This window comes from Phaethon lepturus, unplaced genomic scaffold (assembly GCF_000687285.1).
Source record: "Phaethon lepturus isolate BGI_N335 unplaced genomic scaffold, ASM68728v1 scaffold2684, whole genome shotgun sequence".
In the NCBI taxonomy this organism is placed as follows: domain Eukaryota; kingdom Metazoa; phylum Chordata; class Aves; order Phaethontiformes; family Phaethontidae; genus Phaethon; species Phaethon lepturus.
The window spans coordinates 42,378-59,930 of NW_010533823.1; the positions used below are offsets into that span (position 1 = coordinate 42,378).

The 17,553-nt window shown below is 40.5% G+C and overlaps 1 protein-coding gene across 1 annotated transcript in view; it reads right to left on the minus strand.

Moving 5' to 3' along the window:
* The window catches only part of CERS6 (ceramide synthase 6), a gene marked incomplete at its 5' end in the record, with an annotated part of 64,073 nt that overhangs the window by 25,115 nt on the left and 21,405 nt on the right, over positions 1-17,553 (minus strand). The window contains 3 exons of the mRNA XM_010285311.1: positions 1,382-1,510; positions 8,326-8,418; positions 12,540-12,590. Coding sequence (XP_010283613.1) covers positions 1,382-1,510; positions 8,326-8,418; positions 12,540-12,590 — 273 coding nt within the window. The remainder of the gene's footprint in view (positions 1-1,381; positions 1,511-8,325; positions 8,419-12,539; positions 12,591-17,553) is intronic.

Here is a 17,553-nt window from a genome sequence, read left to right on the forward strand (position 1 = left end):
TTGCTAAAATAGAAAAATAAACTTTTAAAGATGTAATTATTTCTAACAGGAGAAAGCCAGATTCTCTGTTGCTTTCTATTTCTGGCAGTCATGTGCCTTCTGGATTAAATTCTTGCATAACAGGATCCCTGCAACTACTTTAGTAAAAAGTAATCTCAGACAAAATAGTTATTAACTTTGGTTTGATCCTGATGGAGAGTTCAGCCCAATCCCAGCATCACCCAGAGCTGTCCAAAAACTGATGCAGATACAGGATGACAGCCTCTCTAAATTGCTGCTATGGAAGTTACAGAACATTTTGACTTAAGAATTTCAATCAACCCTTCTTCTCCAAAGCCAACTGTTTAATACTGGCATCTGGATGCAGAGGTAGGGGCACCTGGAAAATCCTAGGGACCAGAGGTCAGCTCACTGTCTGCACACAGAACAGCTGCTACGTTGTCCAGCATCCTCTGCCCAGCAATATGCAGAATCAAACCGTGACACCTCGATTCTTTTGGAGACAGGGTTCTTACCCCACACATCACTTCAGAGGGGTCAAGAACCAGGAGCTTCTATCCCACACAGTCATCACTTTCCAGATTTTGCAACTCTCAGCTTTTGATTTTACCCTGTTATATTTAAAATTTGTGTGTAACCCTCCCTGGCATGCTCTGCTATTACCAGTCTATTACCAGTCTATTACCAGTCTATTACCAGTCTATTACCAGTCTGCTCTGTACAAGCAACTTATCAAGGGATAAAACAGCCTAAAGTCACAAACATGCACTGCTGCAAATGTAATATATTTCATCAAGGAAATACATTATATTAATCACCATTACCATCTTGCACTGACCTCTTTGCTTAAGAAATACTTGTTTTGAATATCAAATAGATTCTATCTGTTGACATACTAGCTCTCAGAATAGTGAATACCATGTACAGACACTGATGATATATGTATTATCTCACCTCTAGGACAACATCAGCCGCATCATGGAGACATAAGGTCAAGGTTCCCACTCGTGTCAAAACCAGGAGCTTCTATCCCACACAGTCATCACTTTCCAGATTTTGCAACTCTCAGCTTTTGATTTTACCCTGTTATATTTAAAATTTGTGTGTAACCCTCCCTGGCATGCAATATATTACCAGTCTGCTCTGTACAAGCAACTTATCAAGGGATAAAACAGCCTAAAGTCACAAACATGCACTGCTGCAAATGTAATATATTTCATCAAGGAAATACATTATATTAATCACCATTACCATCTTGCACTGACCTCTTTGCTTAAGAAATACTTGTTTTGAATATCAAATAGATTCTATCTGTTGACATACTAGCTCTCAGAATAGTGAATACTATGTACAGACACTGATGATATATGTATTATCTCACCTCTAGGACAACATCAGCCGCATCATGGAGACATAAGGTCAAGGTTCCCACTCGTGTCAAATTGGTTACATATGAGAAGCTTATCAGGGTGACTGTTACAATGTGATGTGTAAACATGATGCCAAAATCCTAGAGCAGCAAGAAGCAGGGAAAAAAAAAAAACAACAAAAACAATGAACCAAACAGTGAGATTCAGTCCTCTTATACAAAAATGGATGGATGTTTTTTAAACCCAGCATTATGGTGATGTTACATAAAGACCCTGCTATGTAAGTGCATTAAATACCCTGCTATGTATTTCACTTAGACTGAATAAAATAATCATTGTATGTTAACAAAATGCATAAAGATTATTGAAAGCCAGGCAATACCTACACTTCTCAGTTCATAGTAAATTAACCTAATGAAGTAAACATTTGCAGCTGAAGTTACTTTGAAAAGGCGTATGTACATACAAATCAAATTACACTGTATTTCTTATACACCAAGCAACACAGAATATGAAAAATCACGCACCATTCACAAGAGTTCAAATGGCTACAAAGGAATGAGAAACACATCTCCTTTGCACTAGGAGTTATTGACAGTCACCTGTCAAGCACAACTGAGAGCCTTCACAGAGCTGAAAATCCCGGTTCCAGTTTTTTATTTATTTATTTTTAATGAAGCTGCTTTGACTTCACACTGTAACAGGGTCAAAAAAGTCTTTTGCTGACCTGGTGCAGCTCCTACTCCTTAGATCTAATCTGCTGCCTCCCAAATGATGCAGGTTAGCTGGTCTCCAGATTAGTAACTGAGTTATTTGGCCAGCAAGTAAGTGTTACTTTTGAAAAATACCAGGAGCTGTGAAGCTCCTGTAACATCACATTCCCACGTACATGCCAAGGGGCAGGCAAAGCAGAGAGACAGACCTGTCTGCCTGGCCTAGATTCCCAGACTGGTTACTGAGAACACAGGACCCGCAGAGATGAGACTCTTCTCTGCAAGGCAGCATGTCAGTCAAAAAGAAGTCTTCCTGCAGTTTGCTGAACTACCCACACTGCGTTGAGAAAGTGCTGTCAAAACCCTGAAGAAAAGATCACAGGCATGATTTGACTGGGGAGTTCCTCCATGCATCAGGCGCAAAGTTACTACCGCAGCTCTCAGCAGATCCAGCGGCTCTCACTCAGGGCTGTCTGAAAGAAGAGATCCAGGCAGTCAGAAGCAGCGGCTCCTCCAGGCAGCCTGCTCACCGAGCATCTTGGGAGGTGGCATTTGGCTTTCAGTCAGCTTTCACGGGCCAGTCCTTCAGCTAAGCGGCCCACAGCAGAGAAACCAAATCCGAGACCCTGCAGTCTTTAGGGAGGCAGCACCTGGTTTGCAAGGGACATGTGTCAGGCAGGGAGGGCCCTATGGAAAATGCCGGTAAGCTCACACTAACACAGGGTCAACTGCAGAAAAGCAGCAGCTACAGCTGCCAACTGCTCTGTCTCTCCAACACTGTTCTCCAATACTGGGAAGAGTAACTGCCCAGTGTCACCATACCTCTTCTTGGGAATGCTGCAGGCACGTAGCAGACGCCACTGTTTTCCAGGACGTGCAGTGCTGCTGCCTCTCGGTACCGGCACCGGCTTCACTGCAATGTACACCTGGAGCAGCTTGAGCAGCTTGAGCTTGAGCAGTCTCACTAATTGAATAAGGGACAGGACCTCCTCCCAGCCTATCACTTTATGTTTAATGCTATCAGGTGCTACAAGCTCCTATTTCCTACGCATACTCATCAATGGGCATTGCCAGCATCTCCAACACAAAGCTGAGAGCAGGTGGGGGGAGACGAAAAAAGGAAGACTGAAAGCAGAGAACTGTATCCTAGTTTGGTATACACCCAACATTTCTCAGCCAGGTTATTCGGTCCCCAGCAGCATGGAGCACAATCAAATACATTCAGCGGTCATATCAAGTCATTGCTTTAAATCTATTTTCTTAAAGCAGACTGAATAAAAAGAGAATTAAAGGCTGTTTCCCTTTCTAAAAGTCTTAAGGGAAAGCAGCGGTATGGCATCTTAGTCATTTCAGTAACTACAAACCCACACATGGGGATCATTTCACCATACCATAATCAAAACAGTAAAGCACCCACCTTATTCCCTGGGATTAGAAGTAAGCTACTAGCATTGCCATATGGCCATACTGCAGCCTAGCTCTTTACCTTGAGAAGGTGAAGAACCTTATGTTCTTCATTTTCCTTCTAACCGCAATTATGTTAGCACATAGGCAGTCCAAATGGGGGAAGAAACCAAGCAGAAAATTCTTGTCTGTTTTTATAGCTGACACATTCATGTTCTACAAATACAAGATTTCTAGTCCCTCTTGGGAACCTCCTGACAATATGGATTATTCCTAAGCAGCCCTAATGCTCTTGGGCAGCAGTCTTTGGCACTTCTGCACCAGCCTACTTAGAGAAATGCTGTCCAAGGAACTCCTTCTCTGATAATGTTTCTTAAAAGAGGCAGTTATCTGACTCTGTAAGCTCTGAAATGGAGATGCTTGGACTAACCTACTCAAAATTGTTAGAAAAAAGTAGCAGTGATATAAATAAGACTACTTCTGTTATTCTGGTTCTTTCTTTCCTGTTTGTGACATTTCTTTACGTCAGTAATTAAAACTATGCTTTGAAGAGGTAACCTGTTAGATTTTAATTATACATAAGGGTAATGAATACATAGAAATTAATGGTACAAGTCCCCATAATGTCAAGTGGTACTTGTGTTCTTAGCTTCCTCAAGCACTTTCACCCATACACAGCAGAAGAGCAGCTGTACAGGAATAGGGTTTATCTTTTTTTAAATATATTTGAAACTGTATCTATGTTTGTGCAAGATGCGTTTATTTACAGCAGACTTGTAGCCTCCAGTTTTAACTGCTGAAAGATATCATGTGCCTGTGTCATAAAAATATGTGGCTAAGAACAAGAGAAAAAACCTACTCCTGACACCATCAGTGGGATGAACACAGGGGCAGATAATGGAGAAACTCCATGGGTCTCAAGTTGTAGATAAGCCCTCTGGAATCAAGGCTTCTGCTACCCACATTTGTTTAACATGACACACTCACTGACTAAGCTGCCAAGTGGCTATGGAGCATTTGCCCACTGAACATCATCTTCACTAGTGACTCCAGCTTCTGGAAATAGGCTTCAACAACGAAGGGGAGTATCACCAGCTAAAGGTTTCAACCATTACGGTTCTAGTAAAGGTCTGCAAAATGTACACAATCTAAATTCCTTTCCTCTGAAACAAAAGAAATCAGCTCTATGACTCTTTTTTTACTGGGTTTGAAGAAAGAAATCTAGGATCCAGATTCAGTGAAATATAGAATAAATTTTCTAGAATAAAAATGGAATATTCAAGAAAATTAGCAGCTACAGATTATTTTGTTTTGGGAATAAGTGAACTGTCTTTAAAAAAAAAAACAACACAGAAGCTCTAGGAATTGCCAAATGCTTGGACCTAAAAGGTGTGGATACATAGAAAGGTCTCCTAGATCTTCTACAAACCTGTTAAAACACTGACTGAGCAGAAATTTTATACATTCCCTTAAATACACCAATCAAATGTTTTTCTATCAAACAATGCTTCAGGTATCCAGAAAACATGTAAATAAGCCTCACTGCTTTTAAAACCCATCAGGGACTTGTGAAGAGTAACAAAGTTCCCTGATCTAATTTTTTTCTCTGTGTTTTACAAAGAAGGAGTAAGGGAAGCTGGACAGAGATGATAAAAACACCAAATCATACTAGGTTGCAGTCTTTGAAAATGAAAACCCTTAAGGATAGAACATCATTACAGCAACACAGTAGATATTCATGAAGCAAGCAACATGCCAATATAAAACCATAAAAGTTAATCTACTCAGTTTGCTGCCTTAATGGCAACAGCCTAAATAGTTTGTTCATGCCTCTTCAGCCAGGCAAAGATAATCTGGTGGAATTTATAACACCTGAATAAACAGGTATTTGAAGGTCAGCAAACCAACTGGAAATCATTTCAAAGTCATGAATTTGCTACTAGAGGAGAAAAAAACGGAGATGGAAAACAGCAAGTACATTTCTCTTGAGCTACAGCGAGTAAAAGACCAGTGCTGGAGTTATGTCAGTGCCAAGTGCTGGTGCTTTCAGAGAAGACCTACTGCACCTCACCTTGATAGAAACCCAGCTACATAAAAGTGACTGGCTGAATTCCTGCAGTGCACGAGGCTGCCAGGGCACTTTTGATCATCCCAGACTACAACACAGCCATTGCTGAATTTAAAGTATTTAAAATGACAACCAAGACTTAGATAAAAGTATTCCTCCACTGTAACATGAAAACATCGACGGGTTTTTCAGGCTAAGAACTGTTAATCTGCTCTGTATAAAGTGTCATGAATTATTACAATAGTGTGTGATATTAGCTGGCAAATTTCCCGCTTCTTCCAGTTAAACAGAGCCTTATTTCATATAGGCACTGTTTCACACATTGCATATTGGGTACATTAAGCTGCTTACACATTTTTTAAACTGAATCTGCTCTTTAAAAGAGAACTATTATGGTGCTGCAAGAGCTGGTGTCTCTGTCAAGCTCGTACTACTTTTTGTGAACTACTGTAAGCTCCCAGTGCTAACATTTTTCAACTCATGGGTCTCCCTGACCGCTTGCACTTGCCCCTGGCCACAGAAGAGTTTTACCGTGTGACACCAGCATACAGCCGCATCTCTCCAGTTTCATCTTCCCAGTTGTCAAATTTTGCTTATGCTACAAAAAGCACTGTCTCCACAGTCCAAACTGGTCAGTGATCTAATAGGTTATTTTTAAATATGGCATCTCCACTGTCCCCTGCAGGGTGTTTATAATGAAAGGCTTTTGACTTGCTATCATTGCTCTGCAAATATTGTGCTCCTGCTCTCTGCAGGACACTGCCGTTCTCAATCACAGCAGATGCACGGGACATTGCTTTGATCTGCTGCTCTGGGTTCAAGCACTGCACGTCCGTGGCAGGAGTGTTACTTAGCTGTTAGCAATCCACTTCCCCACCTCCATCTCCCATTCTATTTCCACAGTAGGCTGCTGCAAAGTCTTCCTGATAAGTACAAATAATTTATATGTAACTGAGAAACAGACTTGCAAAGGTTGTTTACCTGCACACGTACTGTGGGCAGGACGAGGCTTTACCTCTGCAAAGCCTCAGCTCACCAACAGGAAGGGAACAAACTCTCCAAGTCTCGAGGGGAAAAAAGCTATGGCATTTGCTCATGAGATGTATTAAATGAGAAAGGTGTTACTGACCCTCCCAATGGCCATTTTTCAGCAGTGTACTTCGGTGCTGAACCTACATGCTGTTCAGGTAGCCTCCACTTACTTTTCACATAAGCAAAGCAATTAGTTAGGAATCAATTAAATATTCTTCGAAGATGTATTGTACTGCAAAATCGCAGTACTGTTGCAATTCCAGTGCTGTTACATTTTCCTATCCCTCAAAGAGGTACACAAAGAAAATAAAACATAACCAATGGCACAGTGCAGAGGGCTGAGTATGAATGCAGCAGGACTGATTAGACACAATACATTTCTGCAGCAATAACCTGAACAATTCTGTAACACTGCTGCAGGGGTTTGGTTTTGGTTGATATACTGACAAATGGCTATTCAGTATTGCTTGGACCTGCAGCTTACGTATATTAGTCAATGTTACTCTTGATGTAAATTCATCTCCATGATCATACAGCTCTGTTGAGCACTGTTTTTCTGCATCTCTGTTTTTTGAAACAGTGAAGTTGTACTCATTTCAAGCTTATGATTAACAGCATGTTTAGCATGTACAGACAATGCAAGCAAGGGATTTACATGTACTCATCCTAAATTGTTTGTTTTGTTTACAATTTACCCTCTGGTATAGATTTGTGGATGTTTTCTTGATATTTCTACTTCTGGAAAAATTTGGATGCTAAATAGAGGGGTGTTTTCCTATATACGTAGCTGTGACACAAGACTCCCGGGAGCACACTGTGGTTACAAATAGCAGATAAATTTATTCAGGACATTCTGGATCCTTCATTTACTCTTTTCAGAGTTATGCTCCTGCTAAAATTCTAGTAAACAGTGATTAGCATAGCCCACAATCATTTAATTAAATGATGGTAGGAGGAGGCACATAAAAATATTATAGAATAATTCCGACTGTTTTAAACAAATAATTTTCCAACATTAAAAACCCTGCAAGAATAGCTCAATGGACTGTTATTATAGAATGACTGTCATGCTGCCTGTTCTGCTACGGACTACCCCTCTCCTTGGAGGAGAGAAATTGGATGAAGGAATACGGAACAGGTTGCTACTAATACTGGAAAAATGTTTTTATCTGGCCAGGGTTTTATTTTCTTGATTAATAGCCCCTTAGTAGTAATGCTCAGCTACTTGAAATTTCATAACCCTAAAGGTAAGATTAAATGTAATGTCATTTTTTGATATTAAATGTATCCCTGTTTTTACCACACCTTTGTATAATAAATTGAAAGCCCTCATAGATCTTACCAAAGTGATACCGTGAATTTATGAGGCAGTTTTGCTCTGTCATTGATATTTCATGATTTAACTGTCCAAAGAAATAAGACATCTACTAGCTACTACGTGTTCAGTTCTGTTCAAGATACTGTATGAGAGTAGAAGGTTTTTTCAGCTGATGCTATTTTGCCTTGAATATTTGATTACTCCAGGCTATTCTTGTGCAGAAAAAACCCACATCATAGTAACAATGAACAGAGTAAGAAAAGTGCTTCAACACCCATTTCTCAGTGATGAATATCTGCAAGAGGTGGTGACCAGAAAGAACTGTATTTCCAGTTCACTGCACAGGTAATACAGGTATTGCTCAAGTCAAGAAGGATATGTGCTTAAAGCTGTTAGTGTTTTTAGTCTCATTGTTCTTACCTTTCTTTTGATGTCAATGAATTGAGAAAACATTAAGGACCAGTAGAATGACAATTCAACTATGTAGTAATAATGTAGGTCAGGCATCAGTGGCTGAAAGATGGAGATGAGAAAAGGTTAACAGAGTCTAACTGACATTACAGGCAGTTGAGGTCTATAGGAGACATGTTTAATCACAGGGGGATTATTGAATTATACATAAGCAGCCTATATAAGAAGAATGATGATGGTTGCCTCTTTCAAACTTTGATGGCTCTGGAAAAATAAAGCTCCCCAACCTACCCTTTTCTTATGTTTTAATCTTGACAGTATTGTAATATAGTAATACCAAAAATTATTAAGTTGTCCATTTGGAACCTAGAACAAACTAAATTCTGGGTAGTCCTAGGTCTGTTTTGAAAGATTACTTGAAACATCTTGCTGTACATCAGTAATGTGGGTTTAAAGCATAGCAAAAGAAACAATGCTAGAGCAGATTAGAGAAAAGTAATGCTAGTATACAATCTCATCTGTTCATGACGAAAATGTTGTGAGCTTTAAACAGGGCTCTTTCTAATAGAAATGCCTACTTCTAAATAATTTAACCATTTTCTTGGAACATGTTAAGATTTGGAAAGAGGAAAATACAATAAATTTATCCAGGCATCTTGTTTGATATACAACATGGTTATACAGATACTTAAAAGTAAAAGAAATAAAAATAACAAGACTTATGCATAACCAAAACCAACCTGGGGTAACTTCAAAGAAGGCAACTGGTGGCACGCATAGGCTATTTAGCCCCCAGCCTAAGAAAGCCAGTCCTAGGAGCTACTCTAATTTCCATGTGATTCTGCCTCTCTGCTAGTCATGTCTTCCATCGCAGTGATGGAGAGTGGCACTTGCACAGAGGAAGCTCCTGAGGGCATCTCCTGAGGGATTAGATGAATCATCCCTAGAGTAGTTTGCACTGGCACAACCATGCACCCAAGCATTGGCAAGAGGCATTTCAGTTGCTTCTTTTATTCCCATTCCCTTTTGCAGACCAGTTCTTTGCAGCTGAAAAATAGTCCATAGGTGCCCACTAAATGTTCTAACTGGGTAATTTAAATGTAGACATACGTTTATGCTTTATGAAAAATGTGTACACTCAAAGTCCATCTTTTAAAGCCATTTCTTGGGCCAATATAATCCTTTTCTGATTTAGTGAAACTGCCAGTAAGTTTTTAATAGGTGTAATTAAAAAAAAACTGGAAGAGAACATGAGCTAGCAATGAACCGCAACTATTATACTAATTATTGCAAGAGAACTCACCAGGGAAAATTTCTAGTAAAACAATTAAGACTGTCAGCTGCTTTATTAACAATAGTATTAGTATTTCTAAACCCACATATAATGATAATGTAGGGGGATTCTAAAGATACCATGGTTTCCCTCTATGAAAGGATCAATAGTGTGTGTTTAACTTAGTTTAAATGTTAGGTTTCAGTTCTCCATAGGCTTAATTCAATAGGACTATTCTGTGCTTATGGGTAGAGTTGTCCCCCAAACGATCCATTTGACTGTATCTACAGTAAGTCCAGCTGGATTTCTGCAGTGCTGTGTTGAATAAGTTACAAAGGATTTGTAGCAAACAAGAGATTAGAAATCTTATCCAGTTAAGAAAAAAAAACAAACCCTAATTGAAAACCAGTACTTAATCCTGATTAGCACCCAGTAGACATCTTCATCTCCAAGACAATAATTTTGATAATGACTTTTATTTGACGATTTGCTTTCTGTTGGACCCTCTCCACTAGCAGCATGATTTTAGATATAGTAAATTTAGTTGCCACCCTCTAAAAGTTCTAACTAACTTTCTGAATGAGGTCATTCTTCTGGTAAGTCTGGTAAATACATGTTCTTTAACCAGGAAGATTCATGGTCTTAAGTCATAAGTAAATCTCTTCTTGCATGTAATAACAGAAAAACAGTAGAAAACAGGACTGAAAGGCACCAGCCATATCAATTCTGACAAACAGTTGTTCCTAAAATCTCCAAGGGATGAAGGTTCAACACTTCCCTCTCTCAGTTTCTTCTGCTGCTTCCCTAACGTTATTCAGTTCACCCTCCAGTCCTTGGGTAGAATTTAAGTCATTACTTCTTCTGAGGCTAAATGACCAAATTCCTTCAACCCTTCTCAAATCAAGATTTCTGCTCATTCTTGCTGAATGATCTCCACTGAACAATTTCCAAAAGATACACAACCTTCCAGAACGGTAACACCCAAACATAAACACAGTTCTCCTGTTCAGCCTGTCAAGGGCTGTTCACTGCCACAGGGAATTCATGTGTCTTTCAGACAATATTCTCCTTCATACTTTCCAGTCTGGCAATGAGGGATTCTTTTTTCCCCCTCCCTGTGCTTTAGAAAAAAAAAAAAAGGGCAAAAAAAATTAAAGCAATATGCCCTAGACAGGTTAGACTCCTTAAATTGCGAGATCTTTGCTGGAGCTTTTGGAATTCAATGTCAATTATATCTGAATAGCAGCTAGCACAATGCCTCAGTGATCCCTATTGAGACTCCTGGATGCTGAATTAAAAAAAAAAAAAAAAGGCAGCATTTTAAAGAAGAAAGAAGCTCAGGTTTAGAATTATAATTCAGACTAATTAAAAAAGCTATCAAAAGTTATCCTCAAAAGTTATTAAAAATTTTGAAGACTGTCTTACGAGGTCACATTTGAAACATTTGTTACTTCCAATTTATAACAAAAGGAAAAATTATACTTCACAACTTTAATCTATTGTCGCCTCCTATTACACAAAGTGTATTAAGGAAACATGTGGCTTTTATCTTTCCCAAAAGGGTTTCCAAAGTCTATTCCTAGCCCATATACATGATGATACTTTTTCCTTGAAAGGCCTACCTTACTGTTATTATTAATAATAATAAATGGGAGCATATAATTAATTCACCGATCCTCACAACATCCATGTTGAAAGTTACTTCTGTCAGACCAGGAGGCAAAATGAGGCAGTGGTACAGCCAAGGCAGAGTTCAGGAGTTATCTTTTCTGAAAAATACACTGAATCCTTTAAAGCAGGTTGACTGCTCTGTCTAAATATATCCCAAACTTTAACAACTATGACCATTAGCACAAACTAATGGAAAGCACAGGAGAGGTTTCTCAAAGCTCTTTGGGTATGCAAATTTTGGAAGCCACCGTTCAACCAGAAACCAATAGACCCAATTTCTACCCTTCTCCTTTCACTTGCCCTGCTCCTTCTTCCCCTGGCAGAGAAGAGCTTCCAGAGTTGCAGGGCTACAGTTAAATCCTGGTGTTACTGCAGCACTTGGATGCCATTGAAGGAACCATGCTGCTGTGAAAGATGGCCAAAACTTGGACCTAGGAATTAAATATTCCTGGAACTAGCTAAAACCTTAGCAGTGCAGTAAGGAATAAGAATAATGTTATTGTTCTTTTGAAGATGGTTTTAAGGAAACCAAATTTCAAACTGGCGCAAAATTTTTTTGAGAACTAAAAGAGGGAATGAGTGCAGCAGGGCACAACCTGAAAGGGCATTTTTACTTTAATTGGGCACTCTTCTCCTTAGTAAAGGAGATAAATGACTTAAGTCTTTTCTTTGAAGTTAAGTTATATACTTTGACCTAGAAAAGAGAGAAAGCCTGATGTTTTTTGAATCCATGAAAATATAGATATTGCTGAAAAGAAAGATGTGAAACCATTCTAAAGTCTCTCATTAATTTTACCTTCTTTCGTTATAAGCTTCCCAGAGGCTAGGACTGGATAGCCCCCATATAAGTACTTAAAGGAGAAACCTACCTTCTCTCTTTAGTCTCCTCTTTGATCACACCAAACTGCCAGGGATTAAGTCTCACCCTGTACACGGTATAATAATTATGAGAACTATACTGGCTTTTCCCAACCCTCTGAATCTGAGGCTTTGGTAAAACTTTCAGTACCCTCAGAACTTGGTTAAAAATGACCATTCTACCGCTGTTGCAGATGTCTGCTTTCACAGTTAGATTTCACAGATCTGTTTTCAGATCTTGTGCTTCATTTCAAAACAGGTGTGACAGCTGTATTAATCTTTCCCATCTTGAACTCACGCAGTGTTCTGAAATGCTGAGTAGACCATTCACACTAACATACTGACACAAAGCTCCACCACAATAAAAAAGAAGCTCTGCAGAAGTCTCATGTTTGTTTTTAGGCAGCACTGTAACGTTTACCTGATATGGATACCCATTCCAGCACTGTCTGGTATTCCAGAGCCAGGGTGTCTGGGAGAGAAAGAAAAAAAAAAGGTCTGTACACACCACTTTGGGCAATGTAAGCGTATATGGTTAATACAAATCAAGGACAAAACTACATGAACAGCATAAAATCTGCCATTTTTGAGAAAGGCTGTGAAAACTGATGTTCAAGGTTTCACAGCATGAATTAGAGGAACCTGCCTGTTCACACAGACATTCTTGGTTGATGCACCATGGCCTTATACGAATACCTTTTGCAGGAGTGCAGGCTGAACATAATCAGCTTGTGCTCAGGTGGTCAGATCCCACATTACCTTCTCAATAGCATGGGAAATCTTGGCCCTAAGCTGCTCAAATATTTTAAAGAACGTCCCTTACGTGGGCTGTTACATATAAGCATCCTTCCATACAGGTTCCATCCTTCATCCCAGCCGTATCAGCTCAAGATAGCAAATCAAACGTTCTGCTTTCTTGGCTGAAGACATGAGCATCCAGAGATGACAGATCTTGCTATCACACAGAAAATATTCTCATATCCTAGAGCAACATGAAAGGTGCCAGAGCAAATTTATTGTAGCATGCATCTACAGACTCTTGCGTTGCAAAAAGCTGGGCAAGCTAAAAGACTTGGGGACATGCAGCTGTCATGCTTCCTGTTTCTTTGCTGCTTGCACAAGATTTAGGCGATTATTTCTTTTTCAGTGCCACAAGAGAGACTTTTAAATCTTTTCTTGCAAACAGGTTGTTTCTTTCAGAGTTCTTTAGCTTTTACCTCCTTTTCTGTGCAGCTAAATGCACTTGAGAAAGAAAATACCATACAGGCAAGCTCTTCTACCCAACATATTCAACTATTAAGTATTTCCACACCAGGTAATAAGAATGTGACCAAATCAACAGCTACTAAGCATCCACGCTTCCCTTAGTGGGCATGAGTAGGAACAACTCCTTTCATATACACGTCTTGCAAAGCACACTTGTATCTCAGGTTCTGGCAGCACCTGGACTTTGAGAAGCACCTGTCTACAGTACAAGTACCCACCCACCAAGATCTTTGTGCAACCCCTTTACATAACCTTAACTGCTGTATATCCAAGTTATAAAGGGGGCAAAACATTATTAATAGGTCTCCTGGATTAAGGCACACATATCCTTACAGCATTAAGTGCTTCCACTAGATTACATTTTTCCAAATAAATCCTCCTTGCATGACATTTTCTTGTTTTCACCGTCAGGTGGAGCAGTTCACCTCTGGCAAAGCATAATGACAAACTCATCCAAAATACAATGGGTGAGCACCAAATAAAATCAAATGAACGTTAAGCAGAATGTTAAAGCCCCAGGCTGAGAATCAGGCTAGTAGAGTCTTTGTAAGTAGGAAGCATTTGTACCATATCAAAAGATAGGATAAATGCTAGTAGCATTTTATAATATTTTATATATATACTATATATAAATTTATAATATTATAGCCCAATTCCCAACTGATACTTATGTTCTAATTGTGATTTGTCTTATATAAAGTCCTTATAACCTTTGTTGATTTGGTCTTATATAAAGTCCTTATAACTTTTGTCGGTTAACAATGATATAATATGATTACTAAAGGCTCCTCCCAGTTTTCTGAATGCATCCTTCACATGAAAAATAAGATAAAATAAAGCTTGTACACCCATACTCCCAATGCTCCTGAAACTGGAAAGGCGTAATTCTTACAGTAACCTGAGCAGTATACCAACACAGAATCACAGAATGGTTTGGGTTAGAAGCGACCTTAAAGATAATCTAGTTCCAACGTCCCTTCCACTAGAACAGGTTGCTAAAAGCCCCATCCAACCTGACCTTGAACACTTCCAGGGAGGGAGCATCCACAACTTCTCTGGGCAACCTGTTCCAGTGCCTCACCACCCTCACAGTGAAGAATTTCTTCCTTATATCTAATCTAAATTTACCCTCTTTCAGTTTAAAGCCATTACCCCTTGTCCTGTCACTACATGCCCTTGTAAAAAGTCCCCCTACAGCTTTCTTGTAGACTCCCTTCAAGTACTGGAAGGCTGCTATAAGGTCTCCTTGGAGCTGCCTCTTCTGCAGGCTGAACAGCCCCAACTCTCTCAGCCTGTCTTCACAGGAGAGCTGCTCCAGCCCTCAATCCATTCTCCACCCAGCCTGTATTTGTGCTTGGGATTGCCCCAATCCATGTGCAGGACCTTGCACGTGGCCTTGCTGAACTTCATGAGGTTTGCAGGGGCCCACCTCTCAAGCCTGCCTAAGTGCCTCTAGATGGCATAGAGCATATTGATCGCACCACACAACTTTGCATTGTTGGCAAACTTGCTGAAGGTGCACTCAATCCCACTTGTCCATGTCACTGACAAAGCTGTTAAACACCGCCAATCCCAGTAACGACCCCTGAGGAACACCACTCATTACTGGTCTCCATTTGGACATCGAGCCTATGACTGCAACAATGTAAGTACAACCAACCAGCCAATTCTTTATCCACTGAGTGGTCCATCTGTCAAACCCATGTCTCTCCAATTTAGAGATGAAGATGTCATGCGGGACACTATCAAATGCCTTGCACAAGCCAAGGTATATGATGTCAATCACTCTTCCCTTATCCACCACCGTAGAAGGCCACCAAATTTGTCAGGCACGATTTGCCCTTAGTGAAGCCATGCTGGCTGTCAACAATCACCTGCTTATTTTCCATGTGTCTTAGCATAGTTTCCGGGAGGATCTGCTCCATGATCTTGGCAGCACAGAGGTGAGACTGACTGGCCTGTAGTTACAATCACCTGCTTATTTTCCATGTGTCTTAGCATAGTTTCCGGGAGGATCTGCTCCATGATCTTGGCAGCACAGAGGTGAGACTGACTGGCCTGTAGTTCCCCGGGTCTTCTTTTTTCCCTTTTTAAAAATGGGGTTTATATTTCCTCTTTTCTAGTCAGTGGGAACTTCACTGGACTGCCACAACTTCTCAAATATGATGGATAGTGGCTTAGTAACTTCATCCATCAGTTCCCTCAGGACCTGCAGATGTGTCTCAGCAGGTCCTATGGACTTGTGCACTTTCAGGTTCCTTAGATGATCTTGAACCTGATCTTCTCCTACAGTGGGCAGTTCTTCATTCTCACAGTCCCTGCCTTTGCCTTCTGCAACATGAGCAGTGTGGCTTGAGCACTTGCCAGTGAAGACTGAGGCAAAAAAGTCATTGAGTACCTCAGCCTTCCCCATATCCCAGGTAATCAGGCCTCTCGTTTCCTTCCGCAGAGGGCACTCATTTTCCCTAGTTTTCCTTTTATCACCGACATACCTACAGAAGCTTTTCTTGTTGACCTTGACGTCCCTGGACAGATTTAATTCTATCAGGGCTTTAGCCTTCCTAACCTGACCCTGTCTGCTCGGACAATTTCTCTGTATTCTTCCCAGGCTACCTGTCCTTGCTTCCACCCTCTGTAGGCTCCCTTTTTGTGTTTGAGTTTTGTCAAGAGCTCCTTGCTCACCCAGGCAGACCTCCTGGTGTTTCACTAACCAAGCAGATCCCTGAAGAGGCCGAAGTCTGCTCTCCTGAAGTCCAGAGTAGTGAGCTCACTGTGCACCCTCCTTGCTTCCCTAAGGAGCTTTAACTCCACTATTTCATGGTCACTGCAGCCAAGGCTGCCCTTGGGCTTCACATTTCCCACCGGCTCCCATTTAAAGTAACAGACCTCCTAGACTTTCTGATATGCCTCTTGCAAGGATGCTGTAAGAATGATTCAAGTCCATCCAAACTTCTCCTTCTCTCTATTAGAAATAATTATTTTATGCAAGCAATTTATTTATTCAAACATCTCCAGAGTAGCTATTGTACTAAGTGATTTCTCCTCATTTCACACAACAAAAAAGGTCTTCAGAAACAGCCACAGCCCCTCTGCAAATGTTACTAATATATAGAATCAAAAATATTTTTGTCTGACAGCTGCCTAAATTAGATCCATTCAAATATTGTAGGATAATTCATAGTTTTAGCCAGGTTTGAAAAGCTCTAACTGTCTTTCATATCAGATACAATAAGAGATAAAAGATGCTTCCTACCCAATTATTTTGCTATCTAAATTACAAGTGCTAGCAAAAAATGCGTATTTTTCTCTTTCAAATGTTATGACATCTTAAGGCTTCTTCAGAGAGAAGCCTGCTGTAGAAGCTGCAGATATGAAGGTTTATGTGCAATTAAAATACTGAATGCTAAATAAATTAGGCCTCACTGGAGGAATCCACAGCCACAAAGCCTGAAAGGATACCACAAACTGACAGTATAATACATGCAAAGACCGATACACTGCAGAACATCTGCCCCTTCTGAGCCACATAAGGCTCAGAAAGCCACGCTGACATCTCAAAGAAAATGTTTCTGAGAAGCTGTTTGGAAGCCTAATGGATCCTACATGGGCAACAGTGGCTAAGACAGCAGGGCACTTACACCGCTTTCTTACTCCTCTTTCCTCCCCAGTCTACCCTCTCCTTGACTTGCTTTGGCATCTCTGCGTTGACTAACAGTTGTAGCAGCAAAGGACTTTGGTTATACTTGCCCTGGAGGGTTTTAGGGAACAGGTAGAGAAAGAGCTTGGTTTAAGGACAGCCTTCCCCCCTGACCTCCACAATGAACACAGTCCTAGACTTCTCCATGTAGACCAAGGTTATAGCTGGAGCAAGAAGCATCTTGTTTAGTCCCCTGTGAACCTCATAACTGTGGGATACTCTGTGCAGGCTTCAGCAGGAAGCAGAGAATCCTAAAAAAGCCCACACCGTCTGCAGTGTGACACCTAGACACACTGGTGAAGTGTGGATTAATCAGAAAGGACCTAATACTGGCATTCTCAGGGCTTATCATGCAGTAGTAAAAATAACCAGGGATACTCCTCTGTCATCCATATGCACCCAGCAGAACCCACCGAGTATAGGAAACACTCAAAGGCTGCAGGCCAGGGTTCTCAGAGAGACAGATGAGAGC